Source organism: Helicoverpa zea, chromosome 17 (assembly GCF_022581195.2).
Source record: "Helicoverpa zea isolate HzStark_Cry1AcR chromosome 17, ilHelZeax1.1, whole genome shotgun sequence".
NCBI classification, from domain to species: domain Eukaryota; kingdom Metazoa; phylum Arthropoda; class Insecta; order Lepidoptera; family Noctuidae; genus Helicoverpa; species Helicoverpa zea.
Window position 1 is genome coordinate 2,847,079 of NC_061468.1, and position 13,137 is coordinate 2,860,215.

General features: G+C 35.4%; 1 protein-coding gene across 9 annotated transcripts in view; it reads left to right on the forward strand.

Annotated features, from left to right (window-relative positions):
- Nucleotides 1–13,137, forward strand: part of LOC124638100 (transient receptor potential cation channel trpm) — a 248,595-nt gene that overhangs the window by 195,468 nt on the left and 39,990 nt on the right. For all 9 annotated transcript variants that reach the window (XM_047174945.1, XM_047174944.1, XM_047174947.1 and 6 more), the window contains 2 exons: nt 7,610–7,766; nt 8,690–8,837. In XM_047174945.1, coding sequence (XP_047030901.1) covers nt 7,610–7,766; nt 8,690–8,837 — 305 coding nt within the window. The remainder of the gene's footprint in view (nt 1–7,609; nt 7,767–8,689; nt 8,838–13,137) is intronic.

A 13,137-nucleotide genomic window follows, 5' to 3' on the forward strand; every position in this document is an offset into this window, starting at 1 on the left:
GTCTAGCCACTTTCCTCGATTTCACCCGCGTCCTGTAGGAACTACTGCCCGTACCGCGATAAAATATAGCCTATGTTACGCGGGAAGAGTGTAGTTTTCTAATGGTGAAATAGTTTTTCAAATCGTTTCAACAGTTTCGGAGACAAACAAAAGACCAAAAATGTTAATTATCCTACTAATATTATAAACGCGAAAGTTTGTATGTATGGATGTTTGTTACTCTTTCACGCAAAAACTACTGAATGGATTTTAATGAAACTTTACAATAATATAGCTTATACATCAGAATAACACATAGGCTACAATTTGTAAACATATTGTTCGAAATACTAAACCTGCGCAGACGAAGTCGCGGGCACCAGCTAGTATTAATATAGATTAAACTAGTAATTAAAAGGCGTATTCCATCTTATTTACCTCAGTATTTACTAGAGTTATACTGCCCAAACCAGTCTTGGCAGTCAAGCAAAATGAAACCCAAACCCAGTAGTCATGTAAACACTATTACACCATACTTTTGCTTATTTAGAACTGTGCTCCATTAAGCTAAGTGGTTTCACACCCTTTTCACAATGGGCTGAAAAAACTTGCGATGGAGGAAAAGTCGGCGCCATGTTTACTTCAAGAATCTCTGAGAACTGTTTTTAACCGATTTTCCAAAAAGGAGAAGGTTCTGATTTCGGATGTTTGTTTTTGTTTGTTCGCGTTCGCTGTCGTTTTTTGGATGTTTTTTTTTATGGATTTTCGAAAAAAAATACACACTTCTCACAAACTAGGCTACAGTTGTTAAGATTTTTTTAATTTTCCAAATTTTTTAGGTTAGTAAATAATTTGATATTCATACTGTTCAATCAGTACCTAACAGACTGAGTGAAGCAACGGAACAATTTGTCCTAAAGAAAGTTTTATTGAGACAGTTATGAAGCTATCATTGTATAAAATTCAATATAAAATAAAATAAAAGACAGACATTTCAAACGAAATTAAATCATTTGTTAGGTTCTAACGAAGAAATCCGAGCATCTTTTATTATCTCAGCGCTGAGGCAAGTCCTATGAAAAACAGTTATTCAAAGAGATTACAATTTAATTTAGTTCTGTCAGACCCCGATTCCGTTCGGATGCAGACTTACCGGATAAGGGGTTGTCTGCACTATCCAGACTATGTAGGATAGAATATTTGTGAACCTCTGACGGTTTTTCCCAAGTTGTTTTGCTAACCAGAGATTGAAATTTTGACATTACTTGTAAAATGGCATCCAAGGCTTTGTGAAAATTTCTAAAACCCACAAAGAGATTTCGGCCCGACCTGGGAATCAAACCCGAAACCTCGAGCACAGCAGTTGCGCATGCAACCACTAGGCCAACGAGGCAATTTTATTTGTATGGAGCTAATGTCAATATTATATCTCGTGTAAGCAAAACAACAGATAGATATATTTATTTTGAACTGCAGCAAGTAGACACATTCCGACATTGCTTATCCATAGTGCAGTTATGCATGTTTGGACTTCAGATAAGACTATGACATTTGAGTTAGTTTTGGTGTTTCTTCTCGTCAGGAAAAACCGACTTTCAGTATACCAGCGCTTTTAAACGTTATTGTTGTAGTGGTAGTTACCAGTTCTTATACGAAGCGTGCGACAAACGCAAACGGGAAATCCCGAATCCGCCAGTGTAAAAGAATGTACGACTCCAGCTTTTATTTGCGTTATTTTAAATTGCAATCTTGGAGAACAAAATGACGAGGTTTCAATACTTTTGTTCTATAGAACCAAAGTCCAATTTCAAATAATAAATATAGAGTGCATTTACTACGCTTCAAAAGATAAGAAAGGATAACTCATCCTCTCACAATCGGGACGAACCTTTACCCGTTCATAGCAATTTCATAGGCTTATGATTTTAGATTCAATTTCAGATAATGTAGAGAATCTTTTAATAAACTGTGTTTCCTAAGGGCCTGTAGAGGTCTATTTGAAATAAAAACAATGTCACTTTGACTTTGTACCCTTCGCATGAAAATATTGAAGCTTATTTGATATAATAATTATATTCAACTAGCTTCCGCCCGCGGGTTCACCTGCGTCACGGATGGTCACAAAAACTCCTCCCCTCTAATTTTCAGCTTAAACAGTTCAGCCATTTTGAGTTATAAAATGTATAACTAACAAGACTTTCTTTTATATATAGATAGAAATATGAATGAGTTTTATAATGTGTACTAGGTCTAAGGATTCAAGCATGCATGAAAAAACAATGGCGCTTTTTTTTCAACCTTCTTATGATAAGATACACTTTCTGCGAAAAATATTGAAGACCTCTTCTTTGTTCGAATCGTTACTGAAACAATAAATAATTTACTACATAAGAACACCATAAGGCTTTCGCACGTGTAGAAAATACTCCCTTATTTTCGCTCAAGCAAGGCACAAGGAGCTTTCGAAGTCCATAACGGTCATAAAAAGAGATTTAAGGTGAATTTCTTTGTGTGCCGAAATTGATAAAAATACCGATGTGTATTGAACGTGTGGTCGGCTTTGATAAAACCTTTTTGATGTCACTACCTATGTGGCAAACGTGTTTATTAGAGTTAGATACTTTTGGCCTTACTACAAAAACTTTAACCCCTGTTTTACACTTGTCTAATAAAATTTTGGCTGCAAAATGAACCGTATGTCAACGTCATAATTTGTCATTTTTTTAGACAAGGCATAAACTGACGTTTAAAAGTTTTTGTGGTAAGACGGTTTGTATTTATGTTTGTTATAGAAAATATTAATTTACCGTATTAAAAAGTCTACCTTTACTACGCTCTACGACGTAGCTACCTGTGCTACGAATCGTATACGGTTTACCACAATACAATAAATACCACATCTGCGTCGCTTAGTTTAATATGTGCAACAAACTTTTTGCTTCTTACTTTTAATCCATTTCGCATTGCGCCAATATCATGAGCCCAATCACTAAAATAAGGATCTTTGTTCGTCTTTCACGAAGACTATTGAATATTTTAATGAAACTTGGCAATAATATAGCTTACATATCGGAATAACATAGAGGCATTTTATGTAATTTTATATTATTTAGTAGATACCAAGGGACGCGAGTGAAACCGCGTGCTAAAACCAGTACGATATAATCCCTATTCACACATGGTGTTTTCGTACGAAGCCACAACGTGTCACCGGACGCGGTTAGCAACCACGACACGAATGCACGAATTAGGACACCCTGTATTACTGATGCGATTGCTGGCTATGATGCATCATAATTCTAGTGGTTTGAGGATTGCGGTCCGGTTTGATCCGGTTAAATGTTTATGTTATGGTCGCCGAAACGTTGACGATCAATTATGTATTCTAAATGAAATGATTATGGGGCATGTTTCTGGGTGTCGTGTTTTGGTAAGTCTATATATGTAATACTGATATACATATAAACTGTCCCTTAGTTAATAAATTCCATATAAAGTAAAAGACACACTTATTTTATCGACATAATATAAGTAACTAATGCGTATATGAAAGTAGCTTTAGACTAGAAAGAAAAAAGCTGATGGTGATATTGTAAGACAGAGATGCTACATTTATTTAAGTAAGCTTGTTGTTAGAATTCATGCAGTAAGGAGACATTATATTTCTGTTTCTATAAATAAAAGTATTTTGAACAATTCCTGATGCATTTTTAGTACGAATAATAAATTATACATTCGGTAATGTTAAGGGTACGGATAACTACCAATTCTTTAATTCGCAATCGATACTAAAAGTGACAATCTCATAAACTGCTAAGCTAAATCCAATAAAACTGAAACATCACCTGCACTAGGTTTTACGGTCAAAGTGAGCTTTTATTAGCAGCAGTAAAGTTTTTTATGTAATTTTTACGGCTTTTGAATGAATAAAAATTTTCTTCAAGTGTTTTGGTAAGAAAGATACCGAGTAGGGTTTCATTGTAGGTTTTTATTATCGTACTTTTTGAAGGTAAAGATAAAGGTTTGCTGAGCTATTTAATGACTTGCGCAAGACGGCTGGCAGGAGCTGGATGCGAGAAGCCGAAAATCTATCTCAGTGGCGTGCACTTGGAGAGGCCTGTGTCCAGTAGTGGACTGCGATAGGCTGATGATGATGATGATGATGAGCTAGTAAAATGTTCGAGGGAAACTCAAAGCATTGTCATTTATTAACTTACTAGCGGTTTCCCGTGGTTACACAGGCATCCCGAGGGTACTACTCCGCGCACCCGGTTAAAAATAGTGCATAGTGGAGTGTTACTAACATAGATTAAAGTTTTTATATATCTACTTTGTATAATATAATATGTATGTTAGTTTTTAAGGTATATATCTATGGGCCAATGCAGCCTGAGAATAAACGTATTTAGATTTTTTGATTTGAAAAAGACTAAGTATAGCCTTCCTCGATTAAGGGGCTGGAAGAATTTTTCAAATCGGTGCAGTAGTTGTTGAGACTAGCGCATTGCAACACATCGGTGCAGTAGTTGTTGAGACTAGCGCATTGCAACACATCGGTGCAGTAGTTGTTGAGACTAGCGCATTGCAACACATCGGTGCAGTAGTTGTTGAGACTAGCGCATTGCAACACATCGGTGCAGTAGTTGTTGAGACTAGCGCATTGCAACACATCGGTGCAGTAGTTGTTGAGACTAGCGCATTGCAACACATCGGTGCAGTAGTTGTTGAGACTAGCGCATTGCAACACATCGGTGCAGTAGTTGTTGAGACTAGCGCATTGCAACACATCGGTGCAGTAGTTGTTGAGACTAGCGCATTGCAATACATCGGTGCAGTAGTTGTTGAGACTAGCGCATTGCAACACATCGGTGCAGTAGTTGTTGAGACTAGCGCATTGCAACACATCGGTGCAGTAGTTGTTGAGACTAGCGCATTGCAACACATCGGTGCAGTAGTTGTTGAGACTAGCGCATTGCAACACATCGGTGCAGTAGTTGTTGAGACTAGCGCATTGCAACACATCGGTGCAGTAGTTGTTGAGACTAGCGCATTGCAACACATCGGTGCAGTAGTTGTTGAGACTAGCGCATTGCAACACATCGGTGCAGTAGTTGTTGAGACTAGCGCATTGCAACACATCGGTGCAGTAGTTGTTGAGACTAGCGCATTGCAACACATCGGTGCAGTAGTTGTTGAGACTAGCGCATTGCAACACATCGGTGCAGTAGTTGTTGAGACTAGCGCATTGCAACACATCGGTGCAGTAGTTGTTGAGACTAGCGCATTGCAACACATCGGTGCAGTAGTTGTTGAGACTAGCGCATTGCAATACATCGGTGCAGTAGTTGTTGAGACTAGCGCATTGCAACACATCGGTGCAGTAGTTGTTGAGACTAGCGCATTGCAACACATCGGTGCAGTAGTTGTTGAGACTAGCGCATTGCAACACATCGGTGCAGTAGTTGTTGAGACTAGCGCATTGCAACACATCGGTGCAGTAGTTGTTGAGACTAGCGCATTGGAACAAGCAAACAAGCAAAGTCTTCAGCTTTATGATATATGTGTATAAAGAATATAAAAGTCTTCTAACGCTCGCGAATTGTAACATATCTTTGACATATGTTGATACCTAAGACATTATTATTTTTCCCCTATCGCTGAATTTTCTTTGCGTAGAAAGTTTTTTATGACAAAATGCTTACAACTTATGATATACATACCTAAATACCAATCTAGACACACGGCAGTGTGTCCGCCAAGTTCGAGCAAAAAAAAGCGACACACCGGCCGTGGGTTATATTACACGAACCATTTCGGGCCAAATTCTACCCCCCTATAACTCAAAATCTATTTTATTTACGCATATCAAATTTCTAGTATCTGTTGAGACCCCCTCACTTATCTAAAATACAAAATTTCATTAATATATCTTTTGTAGGTCTTAAGATATTGACGTCAGAAAATTGCTATTTTTACTATACACTCACTGACTGACTGACTGACTCACTCATCAAAAACCTAGACCACTTCCAATGGTCGTATTGACTTGAAATTTGGCATGGAGGTAGGTCTTTATGTCAAGGTAAAGGGAAAAATCTGAAAATGGCCAAGTGTGAGTCAGTTTCAAAATAATGAAGGTGTTTTATACCCGGTGTAAATTTATACCCCTAAGGAACTAAAACGAACTAAATTTATCTATATTTATATAATATATCTTCGAATGGTCGTACCGATCTGAAATTCGTTACAAAGGTTTGTATTTAGTCAAAGTAAAGTAAAAATCTGAAAACGGCCAAGTGTGAGTCGCTTTCGAAAATAACGAATGTGTAACTTTGATCCACGAACATAATATAGGATAAAATGTCATGTCAGTTAGTTGGTAAATCTAGTCCATTTAGTTAATCTAGTTCATTTCTTTATAAGAAGCATAGTGCATATTCAAAAATCTGAAAGATAGTATAAATGAGACATTTCCTTAACTAACTTAATCATAAAAAAAAAAAAATAAACAACCTTACAAAAATAAATGAAATCCCACCCAAAACAAAAATGTGAAAGGTTGCCAAGTTCGATAATATGGGAATACTTCGCCTATAAAAGAAATGAGATCAGAATAAGTACCAAGTTCCATACAAATACCTCAGTTAAAAATAGTTACTTTTTAATGATGTTACTTGGCAAGTTTTAATAGAAAATTGTATACTTGATTCATTCCGTTTAGTAGGTTTATAACAAGGTGTGTGAAAACATGCCAAGAACCATCATTAAAAAGTAACTATTTTTAACTGAGGTATTTGTATGGAACTTGGTACTTATTCAGATCTCACTTCTTTTATAGGCGAAGCATTCCCATATTATCGAACTTGGCAACCTTTCACATTTTTGTTTTGGGTTAAATAATACTGAAAGTGACTCGTTTTTTTCTGCAAATTGGTCAAAATTTTCAAAAAATCCATTTAATAAAGAGTTGGTACTAACTGAGGTATTTAAAAAAGCATCAGTCACTTTATCTTGTTCTATCGCACGCAGTATAGTATATTTCAAAAAGTTTTGCTTAGAAGGTTAATTATAACTTTCAAATACTGAAACCATTGAAGTAATTAAGAGACATGTCTTAAATTTTGGAGTTAAAACTTTCAAAAATCTTTGGAACCTTGTAATTAACCTCACAAGCATAAGTTTTAATCACTATTGAAAATATAAATTACAGGCTTGTGAAATTATGCTAGTCAAAAGAAAATTAACGGTCTGAAATCGAGCTGAGAACTTTTTCTACTTACACACTTTAAGAATGCATTGAAACTGTGAAAACACCAGATGCTGAGGAAAGTAACGAATCCCCTGGACCAATGGGCTGGTTTTATCACTTTTTTTGCAAAGAAATTCATTATTTCGAAAAAGTGGTGTTTTAACCCGTGCATACATACACTATAGCACATGAGCGAGAGGTAAATACAGCTGTCGCGATTTCTAATCCCATTCTTTATCGGCACGGGTTGATTTTAACTGTAGGTATACCTGACTTTATCACGTTGATTACAATGAAAAAAAATCCAGTCCAACGGTCACCATTTCAAACAATACCGCAACTCTTTAACGCTTTGAACTAAACACTGTGTCATTGTTCCAGACACACACTCTTCAACTCCGGTGGTCTGCTTGGTGATAGAAGGAGGCACGAACACAGTGCGTGCGGTGCTGGAATACGTGACCGACACGCCTCCGGTGCCGGTCGTCGTGTGCGATGGCAGTGGGAGAGCGGCAGATCTCATTGCTTTTGTTCATAAGTAAGTAATGAACCTTATGTAATTGTTGTTAAGGTAAATATTACCTTACCACTAACTGTTTATGGCCACATGGAGCTCTCAGGATTTTTGCAGCAATTGGGCTACCGTGTTAGGTATTTAGACTTACCGTACTGAATTTTGGAACTCAAAAGATTTAAATTGAATTAGAATATTGACTATCCTATGAAAATTACTTCGGAATGTTCTGATTTCCCAAAATGATGACACGTAAGCAAGTCAACCCTTGATTTTGACCCTATTAAGCGTATTATGTTCTACCTTCATAAGACGGTTAAACATGCCTACATATCTTGTGCAGATCTCCATTTCCACGAAGTAGGGATAGGGGCCACCCTAAGACGAAAATGTCAACAACTGCTTAACTTAGGGTCGCCCTTCAGACACGCTTTGTTGGTGTTTACATACAGACTCAAGTACCACTGCAAATATTTACATGTTATTAGTAAAGTAAATGAAAATTTTAATGAGGAGATTTGCAAAGTTTGATAAAAAATAATTAGATACTTGAGTTATTAATGTTAATTTGGTAAGCTTTAGATTAAGCTTTTGTGAATGACAAAATTTCTTCACCTGATTAGAACCGATCTCTTGTTCTTTAGGCTAGTGCTATGCAAGATCGCGCATAAACTGTATGTATAGCGACCAAAGAGCCTAGCAATGTACCTACGCCTCTGATGGCTAAAAATAATGGACAAAGACGTATTTGATATTAGTCCCAGGGCACGTTATAAATTAATATTATAAATCAGAACCTGAGAAATGAGAAATGAGGTAATTTCTCACTTTCATATATTTTTATTTGGACGCCCGAAGTTAAACCAACGGGATACGGATCATCCATGACCAAGAACTAGCCTTCTTTCATACAGCCAATATTAAACCCACCCCTTTATCTTGCCCAGGTATGCATCAGAGACAGGCGAGCAAACAGTCCTGGAGTCCATGCGCGACTACCTCATCAGCACCATACAGAAGACCTTCGAGGTGGGCTTGCAGCAAGCAGAGCTCTTGTACGGAGAACTGCTGCAGTGCACTAGGAAGAAGAACCTGGTAAGTTGACTTTGACAAGGGTGTAACATCTGTAGATACTGGGAAGAAAGAAGTACCCTTGCAAAGTAATCGTTTTAATGCGCCTAATAAGTTGGCGTTGCTCAAATTAACCTTGTATGTATATGCATATATTTCAGCGCTAACTTCGGTGTATTTGTCTGTCGTGTGTTTACAACATCACCTATAATTTCGTTGGCATTATACATTTCTACTAATTTCTTTATTTTTTCTCACATTTTCAAAAGATTTATGGCAAATACTTATCTACTTCTAAATCCATAAAGATTTCAATGAAAAGTGAATATAAAATATTTTAAAGTAAAACATTTAAAACACTTACTCATTCTAAGCGATTTACATCTTGCAAGTTCATGAAATATTCATCTTTCATTTCAAGAGTAACGTCTTACGAACATGCTGGACCCCATTTTGATATCAATTTATGGACTTTCAAAAGGAATATTAAAAAACAATGACCAGATATTAAGAAGGTTTACCTTTATGCAAAAAAAATCCTTATGGTTTTACCTTTTAGCTTTGAACATCATGTGAACTTCGGCACGATAATAGAGATGGGACGGATAATATGATTATCGTTTTGGTTACTCTTTTAGGGGTATTTAGAGTTTTGAACACACTTTTGAGGCGGAGACTAAAAGGGGTGTGCTGTAGTTTTTAAAGGTTCATATTGAGGAATTGTTCGTACCTAGATACTTAAGAGCTATAAAAATGTTCATCTGACCAACGTAGGCGTAGGAGATCATTAGTAAATAATTAGTATGAGTAATAGAGGTACATTCCTGCAGTCTGGTATGTACCCACTAATTTCAGCAATCTGAGCATTTAATAGTCCTCATTCTATATGTATACTATACATCACCCTGTTCAATAGTTAATGACTAAATTACTCAGCAATTAACGCGTGCGATTATGAGTCGCGAGTTTGTGAACTATGTAACGAACTTTTGTATGCCCAACAGTAAATTTTTCTGCGTCTGAGAAGGGACTTATATGTTAACTAAGATTTCGTGGAAAACAATTTTATTGATAACAAATAATTAGGCAAGAATGATTTCCGACAAAATCTTAGACTTAATGCGTAAGATAAACCTAACAATTATAATCCAGGATATACTTCATTTCAACTGGAATGGTTATTGCGATTAGTTAATTTCAGTTAGATCCCCGTTAATAATAGGCGACCCTTCCCTTACGTATTAGGTACATCTCAAAGGTAAAGGAGGATCTGGCCTTATTATTACGTTCCCTACGTAGCCTTTTAAGATCAGTCTCATCAATGTGGGTACCGTCCTAGGTATCTCGGTGTATATGGATAGTGGATACATAGGTAAACACTAATCATACATTGTATGTAGTGAATTCTATACCAATAATATCTTTATATTATCTTTATAATCTCTTTATATAATTGGTATAGAATTCACTACATAAAATGTATGATTAGTGTTTACATAAGTATACAGAAGAGTTTGTTTGAACGCGCTTAACTCACAAACTACTGGGTCGATTTGATATATTTTTTCTATTTTAAAAAGGCCCGTTTATCGAGGAAAGTTATAAGTTACTTTTTATTTGGATTTGTTCCTACGGGACGCGGGTGAAACCTCCTGTGAAAGCTAATGGAACCGTATTATTTTGCTATGGTAATAATTTAATAATTTTGATATAATAATTTAATGTTTCTTTAGGATTCACTAATGGCACATTATTAGGCTGCCTCCATACAATAGACCCGCATTTATCACATTATCAGAAGTACATTTATAGCTGTAAATGCAACTAATAAATTATTCATGATCATTATCTAGGGGTCTACCGATGAAGTTCATCAATCATCAGTTATTTCCGCCTCCGATGCTTTTGTACGGCATTCGTGAATGTTAAGGCAATCTTTCAGTAGGTACAGTTTTGTATCACCATTAATTTTCAGCACACAGCTGTCAATTACAATTTAATTTTTAGTAGTATCTACACTTACCTGGTTAAGTCTTTGCTAAATCTAGTTAAGTGAACTAGTCTAATCTAAAGATTTTTGTTTGGTCAATCGTGCTAACCTCATAAATTACTGACCCGATATGAAATATTTTTGTAACTGGAACTAAACTTTTTATAGCTGTCAATAAAAAACACAACACTACCTATTTTTCATGACCCAATAGTTAAATATTTACCCCTATTTTTACATGGCTTCTATCGGTATTCCCGCTGCCCATTACGGTAAAATGACGGGGTGTCGTCATGTTATTATTTCGGTAATTAGGTCCACCCATGGCTGGTAATTAGACATTGATGAATCGCTTTATATGAAGGCAAGGGAAATGCATTATTTGGTAGTTGATGTTTTAGGTTATAGGATGCGTTTTCTTCATACTAGCTGCAAGTATTTTTGTTAATGGGATTCCATTGTCTGTTCTTAAATTCTAAAGATAAATAACCATGTTTGTATGACAAATTAGGTACACTGAATACACTGATACATTTTTCGTGCATTAATGTTTAAATTCAGGTTATATTTTTTTATTCTGAATCGTAAAATATAACACAGTTGACTTTTGACGATACCAACATTAAAATAAGGAAACTACAATTTCCAAATATTGCTCTTGAACCCTGTCCATCAATACAAATAATATTCTAGCTGTTGTTTTCTAACAATGAAGACATTCAGAAACCATTAGCTTCCCTTAAATGTTGAATGAGCTAAGTATAGTAATGGGAATCGATGATAATTTTGACAAAACTCATCTAAAGTAATTATAAAGAGGAAAGATTGATTGTTTGTTTGACATGAATACGGTAGTTGGCTACGAAACTACATGACCGAATCTTTCATTGTTGAGATGCTACATTTTCCCCCGTGATCATAGACTATACTTTATCGGAGTATGGGCAGTATAGTTCCTACTGGACTCGGTTGAAACTGCGGGAAAATGGCTAGTCAGAAATATGAAAGAAAGCTTTTTGAGGTACAATACTATTAATGGATATTTAATCCAATAATACTCCTCTCCTCATCAAATGATCAAAATATAAATCATTTTATATTTCTGGAACTGCTTTACGAATAAAATTATATTTATGTATCAAACAGAATCCTTAAACAAAAGTAAACGAAAATAATTAATTTTAATAATCTACTTTATAATATCTTCACAGAAATATCAAGTTTTCAATTTAAAATGCACTATGCTCAATATCTTTTTCATATTACGTAAGTAAATATGCTTTTACAGTTCGGCTGAGTTTACATTGCGTAGGTATGTAATATTAATTTCAGATAAATTTTGCAGAATTTATTGCGACATTTTTCAATGTTTACTTTCTTCATATATTTTTTTAAGGTCCAAAAAGAAGAATGTGTTTTCGTCGAACCATTTAAAAACTCTAGAGGCTACTGAAAAACTTTTTAAAAATGGCTTGATATTACTGTAGTATTCAAGTGCATCTGGGTACAATAAACCCACCCAAAACAAAAATGTGAAAGACTGCCAAGTTCGATAATATGGGAATGCTTCGCCTATAAAAGAAGTGAGATCTGAATAAGTACCAAGTTCCATACACATACCTCAGTTAAAAATAGTTACTTTTTAATGATGTTACTTGGCAAGTTTTCATACACCTTGTTATAAACCTACTAAACGCAATGAATCAAGTATTTAATTTTCTATTAAAACTTGCCAAGTAATCATCATTAAAAAGTAACTATTTTTAACTGAGGTATGTGTATGGAACTTGGTACTTATTCAGATCTCACTTCTTTTATAGGCGAAGCATTCCCATATTATCGAACTTGGCAGTCTTTCACATTTTTGTTTTGGGTGGGATTTCATTTATTTTTGTAAGGTTGTTTATTTTATTTTTTTCTTATGATGAAGTTAGTTAAAGAAATGTCTCATTTATACTATCTTTTAGATTTTTTAATATGCACTATGTTTCTTACAAAGAAATGAACTAGATTAACTATGTCTAGATTTACCAACTGACTGACAAGACATGTTATCATATATTATGTTCGTGGATCAAAGTTACACATTCGTTATTTTCGAAAGTGATTCACACTTGGCCGTTTTCAGATTTTTACTTTACTTTGACTAAATACAAACCTTTGTACCATTCGAAGATATATTATATAAATATAGATAAATTTAGTTCGTTTTAGTTCCTTAGGGGTATAAATTTACACCGGGTATAAAACACCTTCATTATTTTGAAACCGACTCACACTTGGCCATTTTCAGATTTTTCCCTTTACCTTGACATAAAGACCTACCTCCATGCC